Here is a 19,112-nt window from a genome sequence, read left to right as displayed (position 1 = left end):
TGCTACTGTGCCGAGACACCCATTGTGACGAGGAGTGCTCCTGGTTCAACTGCTCCATGTGTGTTGAGTTTCTGTAGGAAGTCCGTAGTGTCGTGACAAAAGCTGGGGGTTCTTTGTACAATGGGTTTCAAGATGCCCTCAACATAGCTGGAGAGGTTCTCGCACAGGGTTCCATTTCCTGAAACGATGGGACGGCCGGGTGTGTTTGCCTTGTGTATTTTTGGGAGGCAGTAGAGATCTCCAACGCGTGGAGTACGTGGGATGAGAGCACGGAGGGTGTTTTGAAGGTCCGGATCAAAGGTTTTGATCAGAGTGTTGAGTTGACGGGTGTGTTCTTTGGTCGGATCTGTGGGTAACTGTCTGTAGTGTTCCTCGTTGTTCAGTTGTCGGTACACTTCTTTGCAGTAATCCGTTCTGTTCCCCAGGGAGGCAACACACCATCCTGGAGTCTCGATTGCGGCCACAGAAACACCTGTCTGTGCCTCTAATTAGCGAGTCCCCTATTACTACTGCTCACTTGCTCTTTGCCTGATCCTGTCCCACAGCAGAACCAGCTGTGGTCGCACAGGCCTGGCTGCTCCTGGCATCTCCCCCTGACAGGCTATCCCCCTCAACAGTATCCAAAACGATATACCTGTTTGAAAGGGGAATAGCCACAGGAGACTCCTGCACTACCTGCCTGCCTGCCTCTCCTGGCAGTCACCCATCTGCCTGTCTGAACCTGTGGTGTTAACAACCTCCCTGTAATTAGTGTCTATCACACTCTCTGCCTCCTGTATGCTCCGCAGTGCATCCACCTGCTGCTCTAACCAAACAATGCGATCTGTGAGGAGCTGCAACTGGACACACTTCCTGCAGACAAAGTTGTCAGGGAGACTAGATTGCTCCCTAATTGCCCACATCTGGCAGGAGGAGCATGCCATATTGCCCGTATACAGGTAAAAGGATAAAAGAATCTCAACTCGCCTCTCCTTTGTTTGTGGTCCTCCTGCCAACTTTTTTTTGGTTAGAGGGGGAGGTAGGGAGGGAAACACTGAAGTAGTGTTTGGGGTTTAACTGTCCCTTCATAGCAGCTCCTCCACAAACCACCTTCTGGTCACAGTGACTGCATTTATGCAAATGTGACCTGCAACTGCCAATCACTTTTGCCACTCTGCTACCCTCACCTGGACCAACCTGGTCAACCTGGGAACTACATTGAGAAGCAAAGAGAGTCTTTGCTAGGAGCTGTAGAGCAACCGAACACCAAGGGTATTTCCTGATTTTGGAGTCACTGGGTCAGAAAGCAGTGAGGTCCATGCTTGAACTGGAGTGCCCACATTATAAGGTGCTTAAGAAGAGTTGTACATTTGCTAAGGCAGTCAGGTCTTTACTTGCTAATTCACAACTCATCAATGAGTTGGAACAGACATTAGTGCAGGGAGATCTAATGGAGAGTCTCTGTTGGTGGGTTCAATCCTCTCCAAGCTCTGTTCCGGTAAACAAAGAAGCTTAATCGCAGGGTGCCTTGTTAGGAGGAAAATGCTCCAGGTGCATCAGCGACTTAGTCAGGTACTGACAGGCAAGTCACACCCACTCTTCACAATAGTGTCAGGAGAGCAACTCAATTGCAAATGAATGGGCGACATTGGGAATTGTGGGAATATCTACTGTGGAGAGAGAGAGAGAGAGAGAGAGAGACTGCCTTTCTGGAGTTTCAAGCAGAGTTCTGAAATGATGCCATGAGCACAGGTGTTGAATGCTGTTACCAGCTTGCCTTAAATTCAAGAGCAGAGGTTGGTAACTCAAAGTCCTGACAGATCTTGGAGTTTTTGCACGTGCGCAGACCAAGACCAAGCCTTGCAGATGCAATTCAGTATTTTAGGTTCTTTGAGCCAAGGATGCACCTAATTAATCTGCCTGCGTGAAAAGCCAAATCATGTGTCCGGGAACAGAGTCTCCATTGCAGACCAGTGTCTCAGGGAGAGGACTAGGAGAGGGGACAGGAAGAAGAAATGGAATGGTGCCAAAGGGAGAGGGAACAGGGAGAGGTCCCAAAAGAGGAGCCCCAGGCAGGGCACAGAGACAGGTTCCAGTGAAGGTAAAAAGAGTGGAGCAGAGAAAGAGTCTCCGATCAGAAACAGAGCTGCAGTTGGCAGACCTTAAGTGAAAAAAATAAGCCCTGGTGATTGAAGAGGGCTCAGAAGAAACCCTGTTGATCAAACAGGGCTCAAGAGAATACTTGGTGATTGGAGAAGGCTCAGGAGAAGCTTTAGTGATCCAAGAAGAAAGCATGATTCAAGACTTCATGCTGCGTGTCTTTTGGGCGGAACTACCGCTTTGGAGCAGTAGCATTCTGGTTGGTGTGGCCAAAGCATTGAAATTGTGCTTGTAAATGGTGCTTGAGTACATACTCAGGCATCCAGGGGAATAGAATTTTGGAAGCCGGGACTGAAACCCTACAGGATGGGTTGTTAATCTAGCGGCTCTCTTAAACTGGCTTTACAATATGTCTTAACCTTCACCAATCTTGTATCAGATTGGTAGGAATGAGGCTAGCTCAGCAGAAGGGTAATGGTGAAAGTGGACATTGAATCAGGAATTGCACTAAAAATGCTCCCACTTCTCCCATGCTGTCCCACTCTCAGCTAGTAGCTGACGTGTTGCCTCTCCTCCTGCTGGTGGAACTTGACCCTGTATTTATGCAAGTAGAGCAGTGTTTGTTGGGGCCATAAAATCCAAAGGACATCAGCCAAGATCATCTGAGTCTTCAAGACAGGGATCAGAGCATCCTGGCAGCAGCCAGGTTGCAGCAATATAAGAAGCATAGAGTAATTCACCAAGGGTACGCAACTTCTTTTACATAATGTGTTACAATGTGTCACATTCAGTTCCCTTTTATTTTGTAATGGTGTGAAAAATATAATTTTGCATTTGCTTTACTGCCACAAATTGCCCATTATGGCATCCTGATGGTCAATTCAACTTTTCACTAGTTTTATGAAGAATGTGGATACCTGATGGGACTCACTGAATGGACATATCATGGGTGGATGAATGGTTACAGAACAGTTTAATGTAAAGGGTGTGGTAGTGGTGAGGAGGTTGGTGCTAGTGGTGGGAGGTAGCCACGGTTTACCTGCGTGATGCGCGTTATCACACACGAGGCTTGAGAAGCTCAGGAAATAAAGGCTTTTATTTGCTGTAACAACGAAGCTACTAATTATATACACGATCCCAGACTGAGGGGTCCCAGACAGAGCAGAGACCTTTATACCTCTCCCAGGAGGCGGAGCCCGACTGGGAGGTACCACAATAACTATAATACAAGGTGTAACAGCCCAACACTAACCCCAACAGCAACAAGTAGAACAACCCATCCCTACCCCAACAGCAACATATATACATACTTGTAGTACTGGCCAGACCCTGGCTCAGTACTATCTAGTGGGAACCAACGATGGTTCACCACATTCACCCCTCCTTTGAAGACAAAGGCCGACGGGGTACAAAAAGAACAGAATAATTTGTCATCAGTCTATAAGTTCAGACGGTCAGGGGGACCGCACCATCGTTGTGACCTCCTCAATACCGGCGATGACACCGGAGTAGGCACTCGCGGTGGCGTTCTCCCCAAGGCGATGTCCAACTGTTCCTCCACAGTTTCACGGGCCGGTTGACCCTGAGGTGATGGTAATCCATGGAGTTCCGACACGCCCTGAAGTGGCGACCATCCTCTGGACTCAGGCAAGCTGTACACGGGAGTAAAAGGGTTAAGTAATAGTCCCGATGCTGCCCGCGCCGTGTCCGGAGGGGAAACAAGAGTTATGGGGTTTGTAACAGGGGGTATGGGAGCGACAGGGGTTTCTACGTCCCCTGCTGGCGCCAGGTCTCGGATCGAGACCGTGTCCTCTCGCCCGTCAGGGTATGCCACATAGGCATACTGAGGGTTGGCGTGGAGGAGATGGACCTGTTCAACCAAAGGGTCGGACTTGCGGGCCCTAACATGTCGCCGCAGGAGGACAGGTCCTGAGTACGTCAACCAAGACGGTAATGAGGTCCCAGAGGAAGACTTCCGAGGGAATGAAAACAGCCTCTCATGGGGAGTAGCGTTGGTTGCCGTACACAGGAGTGAGCGTATGGAATGGAGCGCATCAGGGAGCACCTCTTGCCAACAGGAGACTGGAAGGCTTTTTGACTTCAACGCCAGTAAGACAGCCTTCCAGACTGTAGCATTCTCACGTTCTACCTGTGCGTTACCCCTAGGGTTGTAGCTCGTGGTTCTACTAGAGGCAATCCCGTATGAGAGCAGGTATTGCCTCAAGTCATCGCTCATGAACGACGAGCCCCTGTCACTGTGAATGTAGCTGGGGTACCCGAACAGGGTAAAGAGATCACGGAATGCCTTGATAACCGTGGCAGCGGATGTATCAGAGCAGGGAATAACAAAAGGGAATCTCGAGTACTCATCAATGATGTTGAGGAAGTACACATTCCGATCTGTTGAGGGAAGGGGGCCCTTAAAATTGACACTCAGTCTTTCGAAGGGACGAGTGGCCTTGACTAATTGTGCCCGGTCAGGTCGGTAAAAGTGCGGTTTGCATTCCGCGCATACCCGACAGCTTCTTGTTATGGACCTGACATCACCCGCCGAGTAGGGCAGATTGCGGGCTTTTATAAAGTGGTAGAGCCGAGTGACCCCAGGATGGCATAGGTCATCATGGAGAGCCTGCAAACGGTCCTCCTGTATACTGGCGCATGTTCCACGCGAGAGGGCATCCGAGGGCTCAATGAGTTTCCCTGGACGATACATGATGTCATAGTTATAGGTGGAGAGTTCAATTCTCCACCGCAAGATCTTGTCGTTCTTGATCTTGCCCCTCAGCGTGTTATTAAACGTGAACGCCATGGACCGCTGGTCCGTGATCAGGGTGAACCGTTTTCCCACCAAGTAATGGCGCCAGTGCCTGACGGCCTCCACAATGGCCTGGGCCTCCTTTTCCACCGCTGAATGCCGAATTTCGGGGCCTTGGAGGGTGCGGGAAAAAAAGGCGACGGGCCTGTCCGCCTGGTTAAGTGTGGCGGCCAGGGCGAAATCAGATGCATCGCTCTCCACCTGAAAGGGGATGGACTCATCAACAGCGTGCATTGTAGCTTTCGCGATATCGGCTTTTAGTTTATCAAAGGCCAATCGGGCCTCTGATGTTAGGGGAAAAGAAGTGGACTTGATGAGCGGACGGGCTTTGTCCGCGTAATTGGGAACCCACTGTGCATAATAAGAGAAGAAGCCTAAGCATCTTCTCAGTGCTTTTGCACTAGTGGGCAGGGGAAGTTCAAAGAGGGGACGCATACGGTCTGGATCAGGGCCAATGACCCCGTTTTCCACCACGTATCTGAGGATGGCTAAACGGCGCGTACGAAACACACACTTCTCCCTGTTGTAGGTCAGGTTCAGGCGAGATGCAGTGCGTAGGAAATTCAGGAGATTTGTGTCGTGGTCCTGCTGGTCATGGTCGCAGATGGTGACGTTATCCAGGTACGGGAAGGTAGCCCGCAGCCCGTTGTGGTCCACCATTCGGTCCATAGCACGCTGGAAGACCGAGACCCCATTGGTGACACCAAAGGGAACCCTGAGAAAGTGATACAAGTGACCATCCGCCTCAAAAGCCGTGTATTGTCGGTCCTCTGGGTGAATGGTGAGTTGATGGTAGGCAGACTTGAGGTCTATGGTGGAGAACACCCGGTACTGCGCAATCTGATTGACCATGCGCGGGAGGGGATACGCATCCAGCTGCGTGTATCTATTAATGGTCTGACTATAGTCAATGACCATCCGGGGTTTGTTCCCACTCTTGACCACCACAACCTGCGCTCTCCACGGACTAGCGCTAGGTTGTATGATCCTTTCCTTGAGGAGCCGCTGAACTTCAGATCGAATGAAGATCCGATCCTCAGTGCTGTAACGCCTACTCTTAGTCGCAATGGGCTTGCAGCCTGGCACAAGATTCTGGAACAGGGAGGGTGTGGTAATCTTCAGCGTCGAGAGGCTACAGGCGGGGCGTGTTGGGCAATTTGGAGGCTGCTGTTCTCCCACTGAAAGCGAAGGGAATGGCCCACCGTACTGTAGTGTTACACTCCTCAAGTGGACCATGAAGTTTAGTCCGAGAAGTATTGGCGCGCAAAGGTGCGGCAACACCAGGAGCATGAAACGCTCGTAAACTGTGCCTTGCACCGTTAAAGTTACCACGCAACTCCCTAGCACGGTGACAGACCGGGACCTTGATGCCATAGAAATTGTCTGTTTGAGAGGTTGAATCCGGAGTCCACACCGCTTCACAGCGTCTGGGTGGATAAAACTCTCAGTGCTCCCGCTGTCAAACAGACAATAAATCAAGTGGTCATTTACCTGAATGTCCATCATAGACTTGTCAAGTCTATGAGGCTTGGCCTGGTCCAGGATGATCGACGCCACCGTTGGTTCATGAGCGCCACTGCAGGCGGCTGAGATTGACGAGAATGACCCCTGCTGGTCGTTCGCGGTCGGTGCCGACCAACATGGCCGCTCCCATAGGTCGCAAGTGGGTGATGGCGCCAGACTCAGCGACCCCTGGTGGTCACACCTCTCCGACTCCGTCGACCGTAATGGCGTCGTCCTGGCCTCGCACGTGGACGAAACCCTCGACGATGCCGACGACGAAGAACTGGGCTCCGAGGAATCGCAGGCCGCACTGCTGTTCCGAGAAGCAGATTTAGATCGGCACACTTTCGAATAGTGCCCCTTCTTACCGCAGGCGGAGCACAACACAGCTTTAGCGGGACACCGTTGCCGAGTATGCTTCGCTCCCCCACAGACGTAACACCGCGGGCCGCCCGGAGCTGCTGCCGTCGTCTGGCCCGAGTGTGAGCACGCCATCACGCAGCTTTTCGAACCCGAGGGACGAGGAGGGATCAGCGACTGCTCCTGCCACGTTGTCTCCACGTGGTCTTCAGGATACAATACTAGGCTTTTGGAGGCCGTCTCCAGCATCTCCGCTAGTTCTATTGCCTGGGTGAGGTCAAGATTACCTTTCTCCAGTAGTTTGAGTCGGATGTAAGATGATCCGACTCCCGCCACAAACGCATCTCGAGCGAGGTCGCTCATATTCTGCTCAGCCGACACAGCTTTGCAGTTACAGCCCCTGGCTAGCTGTAGGAGCTCGTTCGCGTATTCCTCCGTCGTTTCGCCGGACTGCCGTCGTCGAGTGGCTAGGAGGTAACGAGCGTGCATTTCGTTGGGCGGTTTAATATAACGCTTCTTAAGAAGCTCGAGGGCCTTTGTGTAGTCGGTGGCCACATGGATCGCGAGGTAGACAGTGTCGCTTACCCTTGCATGAAGGACCCGGAGTCTGTCATCATCTGTGGTGACCGCTGCGGAGGCTGCCAGGCAGTCCTCAAAACATTTCAACCAGTGGTCGAAGGTGTTAGAGGCACCCGCCGCACGTGGATCCAGTGTAAGGCGTTCAGGCTTCAGTATCTGCTCCATACTCTCTATATCGTTTTTTCCCCGACGAGCGATTATTTACAGCAAATAAAATTGATGCGCGTTATCACACACGAGGCTTGAGATGCTCAGGAAATAAAGGCTTTTATTTGCTGTAACAACGAAGCTACTAATTATATACACGATCCCAGACTGAGGGGTCCCAGACAGAGCAGAGACCTTTATACCTCTCCCAGGAGGCGGAGCCCGACTGGGATGTACCACAATAACTATAATACAAAGTGTAACAGCCCAACCCTAACCCCAACAGCAACAAGTAGAACAACCCATCCCTAACCCCAACAGCAACATATATACATACTTGTAGTACTGGCCAGACCCTGGCTCAGTACTATCTAGTGGGAACCAACGATGGTTCACCACACTGCGCGAATTAACATTAACTGAATCTTTGTGTTACTGGGGCAAACCAAAATCAATGTACATAGCTGGACTGACAATACTCCTCTGAAGTCATCCTTCACATCCAAAGATGGGTGAAGAGACACTTAGTCCACTTCTACCTGAAGTTCTGTTTCCTGTGTGATGTTCTATGGGATCCAGCTTACCACCATTATTCTGCATTCTGGATACCTGTCCATGAAGAGCACGATGTAGAGATGCCGGCGTTGGACTGGGGTAAACACAGTAAGAAGTTTAACAACACCAGGTTAAAGTCCAACAGGTTTATTTGGTAGCAAAAGCCTCACCTGAAAAAGGGGCTTGGAGCTCTGAAAGCTTGTGTAGCTTTTGCTACCAAATAAACCTGTTGGACTTTAACCTGGTGTTGTTAAACTTCTTACTATGAAGAGCACATCCAGACCTACCTCAGTACAGCTTCAACATTTCACCGGCTTACTCCCTCATACATCTGATAGTTGAATGGTTATGGTTGTAGCAATCATGCATCTTACTGGCTCCTCCAAGCTGTCAAGAGCTAACAAGTAACCCTTGCGTCCGATAAGGCAGCTCTTAAATCCTCTTCCTGGAATGAGACAGTTTGGAATAAGCTTGCCCAAATGTGAATGCAAGCTGACAGCTCCCAGGGTATCTGGTGCTGACCTGTGTGAAGCCCTGATTGTGGTTGCTCATGCGTTAGGCATCAAAAGGAGAATGACACTTGGGGTTTATTTAAAAACAAATTCCAGATTGCTGTGGTGCCGCTCAGGTTACCATAGACACGCAGCTGCTAACATCTCATTCATGGCAGACCCCAGCTGGCAAGCTGAGTCCAATTGCTCAGTCATTCTGGCTATTGGCAATGAAGAGGAAATTTACCAAATCACCCCTGGAAACACTCCCTTGCTGTGCAGTCGACTGAAAGGATCTTGTGCTGAATTCAGTAGCGCCTGGAGACGATGTTTCAGGTCAGCCCCTCTTTCACAGCCAATGCTAAAGTCAGGGTGTTTTTTTTTCCCAAAGCAACATTTATTGTTATAATTTCATAAACATTGCACAAGTTTGAACAAAATACACAGTAAGCTTCCAGATGGTGGTCATTCTTCTGTAACCCATTTCGTTAAGCGGTGGGTTAGGTCCAGAAGGAACAGATTTTCCTACAGGAAACTGCAAATATGCATCACTGCAAACTTCCTCCTGTGGGAGGACTGCTCGTCCAGGAAGTGAAGGAAACTGACCCTCTGTCTGCAGATCTGTGATGTGGATATTGCCTCCTGTGACTGCAGCCCTTTTCCTGTTCACCTCCCTCTTGTGGCATGTGCCGGTCCCACCGCAGCATGTTGTAATTGCAATGGATGGTGATGATAAACCTTAAACATATTCAACACGCTTCCCATTCAAAGTCCTTAGTTTAGAAAAAGCCATATCCACGTAAGGGATGTGAATATTGTTTCAGTGCCTGATTAAATACTATTAAGTGTGTGCTGTCGTATCAGCTGCTTCTGGAGAGCAGGGGAGGAGCTCTCATTGAGAACAGGATGCTTTTGAAGTGATGTTATCCTGACGTCCTGGCTTTCTAATTTGGACCATACATGTCCTTCTAACAAATTTGTGAATCACTCAGCACAGAACATGCATTGAGATGCAAGTTGTGTCCCATACCCTAGGTTATTTAAAGGGACAGATACCCAACTTATAGTTGAGGTAATTCTCAAGAATTCTGCGATTGAAAATAGTGTGAAAATACACTGAATTGTTTCTTGAGGTGTTATGGTGGCTTTGCCAGGAGGTGTTGCCACATCCTCACAGTGAGGGCAAAGGAATAGATAGTTAATTGTGTAAAGTAAGGTTAAGCATATACGTCTGATACTCCAGTTGGGTAGTAGAATTGGGGCAAGGCACTTATAATGTTTCCTTTTGTGAACAAAAAAGAGGGCACATCTAAAGTGTGTACCTGGGTTAATTCAATCTTATTACAATTACATGGATCTTCCATGATGTTTTTCTCTGTCTGCTTGATGCTCTGTAACTAGAAAACTGAAAAAAAATGTTCATTAAGAGCTTCCAACTCACTGAAGAGCCTTTGGCCACATCCAACAATCTGCTCTGAAAACTTTGTTCACATTTTGAGAAATCGCAAACAACCTCTTAAACAATCCACAACATCACAAAGCAATCAACAACATTCTAAAAAAAAAGTCAGTTCACCATATCTCCCAACAATAACTTAAAAACCAAATTCCAGGATCTGGATCTGCATCTTCACCAAAACTGATTCAGTTCTTTCTTGGGTCTTACCCTATGTGCACCAAGTTACATTGAAATATGTCCATTGTTGTTTGAGATATTGTTTACAGACAGGCTAACATGGGTGAAAACATTACCTCCTCCCACCTCTAGGGGCAGCCATTATAATCTAAATTCAAGTAAAGATTGACTGTTAGTCTCTGCCTTCTCAAGAGTTTAATATCGGTAAACTGGCCACACAAAGGTTGCAACAGGTTTGCATGCTGTCATTGCCATGCCTCTGGGTCTGTACTTTGACAGGGAAATGGAGCAGGGGAGTTGCCTTGGGGAAACACTCTGCAAGTTGCAGCCAGAAACTACAATGCTTTTTGATATAACAAGAGACTGTCTGGCAGTTGAGTTACTCAAACCAGCATCTCAATGTGTGTATCCATGCAGCACTCTCCTCTCTGCCACACCACCACTGGGCTTCTCACCCAGAAAACTATCCTTCACCCTAAATATGGCTGTAGCCCACTCATGCTCAGTAATTCACCATGTGCTGAAATCAGCTCTATACCAAACTCCAAGGTCTTTGCAGTGCCAGTATCTGAGCTGGTGACTCTCAGGGCAGGATTTTCTGACCACGCTCGCCCCGAAACTGGAAAATCCTGCCCGGTGTCAACAGATCTTTGCATGGTCTGTGTCCCGTCCACTGCAATTCCCGTGGTGGGATGGGAAACTTCCTCCCTAAGTATTTGATCAGTTAACAATGCTTCCTCATTATTGTGTTGTTCTCCCTATTCCTTCAGGGTTTTCTGTTTGTAGCTGGGCAGCTGTTCTTGGCTGTCCGAAAGCAGAAGATCAGAAGGGGGATGTTGATATGGAGGAAGGAGCGATGTGACAGGGGCAGTAGATCCATTGGCCACACCATCAGCAGCTTGTTTATCAGAATGTGGGTAAGCTGGGAGTTAAGACAGGGCAGAAGGCAGGAACACACCATCATTCTCAATGTTCTCAGTTATGCCAAAGGCAACCCCAGGATGTTGATGGCCATCTCCTCCATAAGGTACAGGAGATGCAATTGTCCTTGTCTCCTGCCAGTTCTCCTCTTCTCTCTTCTACTGTATTCCACTTTGTTTTTCAAGAGAGAGGGTAGAAAGTCAGTGACTGTGTTGGACTAGGTTGGGTGATATGCCTACCATAGCTAAATAACAAGATGTATGTGGAGGCAATGAGCGTGGATAAACATTCAGAACATTGGTAGATGTTTGTGTGGAGGCAAAGGTTATTGGAGTCTCTGAATGTTAGTTGTGAGCAAGCTACAAATCAGATGTCCTCGCTCAAATAATGCCATGTCTTCATATTTAGCCCAAGAACTCTGCCTAAATCTGCCAGCCAGAAATGAGACACCGGCTTCAATAGGTGAGCTTGCATTCAGGTGGGACAATCAAAAGTTATGGACCCACCTGAACTATGGTTGAATCTCTCTTCTGTTTCCCTGCTCAGATTCCCAAACCTGGGAAAATCTGTATTAGACATGTTCAATTTAAAACTAGGTAAAATTCGAATGAAGAATACCTTATTCATGTCACCAAAGTATGTTAATTGCTATGATAGGCACCTGCCTATCTGCACTAATGAAAGCTCTCACTTTAAATGGGTTATTCATGAGTATCCAAACACTCCTTCTTAAAACCCAGAGCTTGGAGCTGGGTTGAGCTCATGATCTTCAAATTCAGTCATTTTAACTCACCCTGAAGTCCCAAACCATCTGTCCTTGGGAGTTAAGACTCAGCCCAGTGTGTCTAAACCCCCGAATTCTTGTAGTGACCCTGGTTGCCGATTCCAGAGTTGACCTCCCTTTCCTCGAGGAAAAAACAATGCAATTAGCTTGTTTTCTACTGTGCTGTTGTTCAAGCATTGTTTATGCTAAGACTGGTGTTAAGTCTTGTTGTCACACAATAAGTGGATCGGTTGCAGCCATCTTCTGTGCACGGTGGAAGTCAGCAACTTTCAATTCCTTCTCATTAACCAGATGAAGTTGAAGATGGAAAGCAAGTTCAGGACTGATACTCCATTTCATGTGAAGATTGAGTGGATGGAGGTTGTCTCTTTGAATCAACCTTGTATCAATCCTGAGAATGATTACCATTATATGATGGCCAGCGTAAACAGATGACAAAACAACATATTTGCAAAGACGGAAGCCCAGCAAGCTAATACTTACCGGGATCAACATACTGGACGATATCTATTTGAATGTAGAATCTTGGAGGATATCTGTTTAGTTATAGTATGTGTTCAATGTAATCCTGTTATATTCCTGTGAGAATGTCTCAGCATCCTTTCCCAGGCCTTAGTGACTGATGGTTTGGGGTCTAGCACAACATAGCTTCATTTAGACACTGACCCAGTAATGGGCGCACCCAGAATTTCCTATAACGGGACTCCAGGTGGAGGGCTGGGTATTACCATTGCTGATTCACTTGGTCATTTGGGACATTTAAATCTCTTGCTTCTAGCACATCAAGTTGATGCCTATTTTCTTTGTTTCTTCTAACAGCTGATTTACTTTTGACTCATTAAAGGTCTTAACTGATTCATATGAATCAATTTGTAACATTTCTTCTTTCCTTGCATTGGAAATTGATTAACCAGGGCGACAACTGACAAGGTAAGGGCCTTTCAAGGTTGATAAACATGTCTGAACTGTTTTAGTTTATGAAATGTATACTTATAAGTGATTATTGTCCCCAGGTTTGCATTGCTTCAAAATCGAGTGAAATCTCAAGTACAAATACCATTCCGTTTTCTGGTCTAACTGATTTGCAATTTCTGTTTTGACTTCAAGTACAAATTCAGGTCTGCCTAGGCATAACAGTCCTTGTAGGACAAGAAGGTTCTGTGCACCAATTATAGTTGCTCGCATTTATTTTATGCCTTTAACTCGGTTGGGACTCTTGTGTCCTAGAAGGTGAAACTCAGGAAGGCGAAACCCCGGAAGGCAAAATTTCAGAAGGCACATCCCAACTTAACTCCCAATGGATTCCATATTCATTGGAAGCGAAGTTGTTTACTGCCGTATTAAGGGGTAGAAATAGTAAAGCAAAATAGTTAACAGTATTGATTGCCATTAAACCCACACAATGACTGCAATTCTCCCATTGCGACTTGCAACTTTTCTGGCAGGATGGGGTGGGAGATGTACATCGCCGGCCTTGTACCGGGATTTGCACAAGCGTCGGGAATACACGCGCATCTCCCAGAGTCGGCGAACAGTCGCCGGTCAAACCATGTTGGAAACCGGCAGGAAGGCAAGTAAGCCATTTGAATCTTTTTAAAAAGTATTTTAAATATGTTTAGCAGGTCATTATTGGGTGCTTTCAGGTCCTGATCAAATCTCCCACCCTGCCAGGAGTAATCCATTCCGGCAGGGTTTACACTAGCTCCTCACATTCGGGGAAGTAGCAGGGGACCCTGCTGGAATGAAGGGGAGGCAACTGGGGCCCTCCAGGTGGTCGGGTGGGGGGGGGGGGGGCTGATGCCCCCTGGCAGTGCCCAAAAGCATTGGGCAGTGCCAAAGGGGTGGGGCCTATTGTGGGCGGGGCCTAGAGGAAATCTGTCGGGGTGGGGGGTCCCGCTGCCACTCTGCATGGCGATCTGTCTGGGATGGAGGGAGGGCAGCGATTGGGGTGGGTTGAGGGGTGAGTGTCTGCCCGGAAGGCCTGCCTCCCCGGGGGAGGTCTGACCCCCAGGGGGAGGTCAGCAGGGGGGAGTCTGCTGGTGTGAGAGGGGTGGGGGGGATCACCACTGCTGGGGGGGAGGGGTGGGCTGTGCCTCGGGGCGCTGCAGGATGGGGGGGGGGGTGGGGGGAGGTCAGGGCTGGCCCGGGAATTGTTGTGGAGGCCGCGATCAGGCCGTGGGTGGTGGCTGGAGGGGCAGCGCTGTAGCGATCCCGGGCTGGCCAGCGATCAGGCTGGCCAGCAAATGGGGAGTCTGACAGATCGGGACCACTGCACATGCGCAGAGTTCCAGAACTGTCAAACTCCGACGCAAATAGACCCCACCCTCCTGGGTTTTTAATGAGCTTCACAACTGGGACCTCTGCAGTGCACAGAGTGCGGAGATTCAGGGGAGAAGCTGAACTGAGAAAACAGTCGGGATTTAGAACAGTTTTCCCGCCAATTCAGCACTTTTGGGAGAATCGCAGCCAATATTTCAATTAACCAGTTCACATAATTAATGTACAAGAATATGAACTGTTTTCATTGTAAGAGGTATAATTGCTGTTGACATTGTGATTACATCAGCTTGTTGTTTTAATAATTTATCAATGTATAAAAACATTCAAGCAAGTAAGTGTGTGTATTGGAGTGAGACGGAGAGGTGTAAAGATTATTATGACAATTTTAGACACTAAATTATTTTAGTCAGTCCTCCCCAAGTCATTAACCTTTGTAGAACAGAGAGTGGTACTGGCTGTCGACCATGTTTCTTCTGCCTGTAGTGTGTGTGTCAGTGGGAGTGATGTTTATTCTGTCTGTAGTGAGTGTGTCAGTGGGAGTGATGTTTATTCTGTCTGTTGTGAGTGTGTCAGTGGGAGTGATGTTTATTCTGTCTGTAGTGAGTGTGTCAGTGGGAGTGATGTTTATTCTGTCTGTAGTGAGTGTGTCAGTGGGAGTGATGTTTATTCTGTCTGTTGTGAGTGTGTCAGTGGGAGTGATGTTTATTCTGTCAGTAGTGAGTGTGTCAGTGGGAGTGATGTATATTCTGTCTGTAGTGTGTGTGTCAGTAGGAGTGGTTTATTCTGTCTGTAGTGAGTGTGTCAGTGAGAGTGATGTTTATTCTGTCTGTAGTGTGTGTCATGATGTGGAGATGCCGGCGTTGGACTGGGGTAAACACAGTAAGAAGTTTAACAACACCAGGTTAAAGTCCAACAGGTTTATTTGGTAGCAAAAGCCACACAAGCTTTCGAGGCTTTTCGAGGCTCACGGTACATACTCTTGCAACTCGGCCAACGTTGTCTACCTGATACGCTGCAAGAAAGGATGTCCCGAGGCATGGTACATTGGGGAAACTATGCAGACGCTGCGACAACGGATGAATGAACACCGCTCGACAATCACCAGGCAAGACTGTTCTCTTCCTGTTGGGGAGCACTTCAGCGGTCACGGGCATTCGGCCTCTGATATTCGGGTAAGCGTTCTCCAAGGCGGCCTTCGCGACACACGACAGCGCAGAGTCGCGGAGCAGAAACTGATAGCCAGGTTCCGCACACACAAGGACGGCCTCAACCGGGATATTGGGTTTATGTCACACTATTTCACATAAATATTTCTGCTTTTTTCCTCCTGAGTCTTTATCATGCGATCCTAGAATCAGAATTTATGTCACACTATTTGTAACTCCCACAGTTGCGTGGACCTGCAGAGTTTCACTGGCTGTCTTGTCTGGAGACAATACACATCTTTTAGCCTGTCTTGATGCTCTCTCCACTCCCATTGTTTTGTTTCTTAAAGACTGGATTAGTTGTAAGTATTCGCATTCCAACCATTATTCATGTAAATTGAGTCTGTGTCTTATAAGTTCTGTTTGTGAACAGAATTCCCACTCACCTGAAGAAGGGGCTCAGAGCCTCGAAAGTAGTGTGTGTGTCAGTGGGAGTGATGTTTATTCTGTCTGTAGTGAGTGTGTCAGTGGGAGTGATGTTTATTCTGTCTGTTGTGAGTGTGTCAGTGGGAGTGATGTTTATTCTGTCTGTAGTGAGTGTGTCAGTGGGAGTGATGTTTATTCTGTCTGTAGTGAGTGTGTCAGTGGGAGTGATGTTTATTCTGTCTGTTGTGAGTGTGTCAGTGGGAGTGATGTTTATTCTGTCGGTAGTGAGTGTGTCAGTGGGAGTGATGTATATTCTGTCTGTAGTGTGTGTGTCAGTAGGAGTGGTTTATTCTGTCTGTAGTGAGTGTGTCAGTGAGAGTGATGTTTATTCTGTCTGTTGTGAGTGTGTCAGTGGGAGTGATGTTTATTCTGTCTGTAGTGAGTGTGTCAGTGGGAGTGATGTTTATTCTGTCTGTTGTGAGTGTGTCAGTGGGAGTGATGTTTATTCTGTCTGTTGTGAGTGTGTCAGTGGGAGTGATGTTTATTCTGTCGGTAGTGAGTGTGTCAGTGGGAGTGATGTATATTCTGTCTGTAGTGTGTGTGTCAGTGGGAGTGATGTTTATTCTGTCGGTAGTGAGTGTGTCAGTGAGAGTGATGTATATTCTGTCTGTAGTGTGTGTGTCAGTGGGAGTGGTTTATTCTGTCTGTAGTGAGTGTGTCAGTGAGAGTGATGTATATTCTGTCTGTAGTGAGTGTGTCAGTGGGAGTGATGTTTATTCTGTCTGTAGTGTGTGTGTCAGTGAGAGTGATGTATATTCTGTCTGTAGTGAGTGTGTCAGTGGGAGTGATGTTTATTCTGTCTGTAGTGTGTGTGTCAGTGGGAGTGATGTTTATTCTGTCTGTAGTGAGTGTGTCAGTGGGAGTGAAGTTTATTCTGTCTGTAGTGTGTGTGTCAGTGGGAGTGAAGTTTATTCTGTCTGTAGTGAGTGTGTCAGTGGGAGTGAGGTTTATTCTGTCTGTAGTGAGTGTGTCAGTGAGAGTGATGTATATTCTGTCTGTAGTGTGTGTGTCAGTGGGAGTGAAGTTTATTCTGTCTGCAGTGAGTGTGTCAACAGGAGTGATGTTTATTCTGTCTGTAGTGAGTGTGACAGTGGGAGTGAAGTTTATTCTGTCTGCAGTGATTGTGAGGTACCAGGCTGGCTAGCAATCTTGCCATGGCTTTGTGCCAAGATTGACTGTGGCAGTTGGTTTAATACAGGTGACAGTTTATGGGGAATTTGACAATTCTCAATTAAGTTGAGAAGGAACCGGGCCAATTCTGCCAGTCTGTCAATACTTAACTCTGAACCATGGGCGGGATTTTCCGGCCACACTCACCCCAAGACTGGAAATTCCCGCCTGAGGTCAATGGACCTTTGCATGATCTGCCTCCCGCTATGATTCCCGTGGTGGACGATGGGAAAATTCCACCCATGCTTCAGTAGCGCCTATTTTGATGAGGCTGATGAATGGACTTCTGGAATTATATTGTATTTGGGTGAATTGTTTAAAAGAAAAGAAAGTTGTGACATTAAAAAAAAGAGCCAAGCTGCTTCACAGAAATGTATGAAATCCTGAATGCCAACTCAAGGAGAAGGAATTGTCTGGAGTAGTTGACAAAGTGGATTTTTAGAAGGGGAAATAGATGGAGGAGTTTCACCAGGAATTTACAGTACATGAGACCTAGGTGGTTAAGGCATGACTGCCAATGATGGAGTGAATGAGAGGCAAATGCACGAGTCAGGAGTCCGGAATGGAGAGGTAGCTTCAGCAGGGGTGCATGGCAAGGTTAGAGGAAGCTACAGAGATGGAGAGGGATGAGGCTGTGAAGGGATTTAAAAGGAGGATGATCATTTTAAATTTGAGACATTGGGGGCAGGAGGTAATCTAGATAATTGGGTGGCAGAGCAAAGTGTGCAGAGGACGCTGAAAGTCTGCAAAGAGATATAGATAGTCTAAGTGAGTGGGCGAGGGTCTGGCAGATGGAGTACAATGTTGGTAAATGTGAGGTCATCCATTTTGGTAAGAATAACAGCAAAATGGACTGTTATTTAAATGGTAAAAAATTGCAGCATTCTGCTGTGCAGAGGGACCTGGTGTCCTTGTGCAGGAATCTCAAGGAGTTGGTTTGCAGGTGCAGCAGGTAATTAAGAAGGCAAATGGAATTTTGTCCTTCATTGCTAGAGGGATGGAGTTTAAAAACAGCGAGGTAATGTTGCAGCTGTATAAGGTGCTGGTGAGGCCACACCTGGAGTACTGTGTACAGTTTTGGTCCTTACTTGAGAAAGGATATACTGGCACTGGAGAGGGTGCAGAGGAGATTCACTAGGTTGATTCCGGAGTTGAGATGGTTGGCTTATGAGGAGAGACTGAGTAGACTGGGACTATACTTTTTGGAATTCAGAAGAATGAGGGGAGATGTTATAGAAACATGTAAGATTATGAAGGGAATAGATAAGGTAGAAGCAGGGAAATTGTTTCCGCTGGCGGGTGAAACTAGAATTAGGGGGCATAACCTCAAAATAAGGGGAAGCAGATTTAGGACTGAGTTGAGGAGGAACTTCTTCACACAAAGGGTTGTGAATCTGTGGAATTCCCTGCCCAGTGAAGCAGTTGAGGCTACCTCATTGAATGTTTTTAAGGCAAGGATAGATAAATTTTTGAACACTAAAGGAATTGAGGGTTATGGTGAGCGGGCGGGTAAGTGGAGCTGAGTCCACGAAAAGATCAGCTAAGATCTTATTGAATGGCGGAGCAGGCTCAAGAGGCCAGATGACCTACTCCTGCTCCTAGTTCTTATGTTCTTATATGAGTGATCATGTGATGAAATCTTGCAGTATAGATCCAGACAGAATTGATCTAATTATATCAGAGGTAATTACCATCTTTTTTCTTTGCAGTGGAGTATATGAGGGGGAAGGGGAATTATCCAGGCTCGTTAGCTGCCAGTGAGAATTGCGATGGCCCAGAGAATACGGTGTCGGGCAAGAAACGGGTTTTGGACCAGGTGCCAAACCTATTGTGATGCTTCTGGCCTTCCACGCCGGCTCCAATCGGTCAAGTTGACTAGTTTATATCTGATTCGCGGGTTTGAAGCCCGATTCCCTCCCATTATTCGCCCACCTTCCCAGTGGAATCTCCACTGGGCGGGCTTCGGTACAGGTCCTCACAATCATGGAACTGGCATGTTAGACCCCGAGGGACCAGGGAGCACCACCAACCCCTCAGCAAAGAGGGGCACCCTCTGACCCACCCCACACCATGCAGGCATGAGGGTAACCCAACCTGACCCCCTTCAACACACCCCCATTCCCCTCAGACCCCCACTCAGGCCCACCTTCAGGCTACGTGC

General features: G+C 47.8%; 1 protein-coding gene across 1 annotated transcript in view; it reads left to right on the top strand.

Annotated features, from left to right (window-relative positions):
* The window catches only part of LOC144504286 (U-actitoxin-Avd3l-like), a 34,194-nt gene extending 15,409 nt beyond the window's left edge, over positions 1 to 18,785 (top strand). Inside the window, exon 3 of the mRNA XM_078229394.1 lies at positions 18,661 to 18,785. Coding sequence (XP_078085520.1) covers positions 18,661 to 18,785 — 125 coding nt within the window. The remainder of the gene's footprint in view (positions 1 to 18,660) is intronic.
* Positions 18,786 to 19,112: the final 327 nt, after the last annotated feature.

Source organism: Mustelus asterias, chromosome 2 (assembly GCF_964213995.1).
Source record: "Mustelus asterias chromosome 2, sMusAst1.hap1.1, whole genome shotgun sequence".
Lineage (NCBI taxonomy): Eukaryota > Metazoa > Chordata > Chondrichthyes > Carcharhiniformes > Triakidae > Mustelus > Mustelus asterias.
Note: the sequence above shows the minus strand (reverse complement) of the source record. Positions and strands in the feature narration are given on the sequence as shown.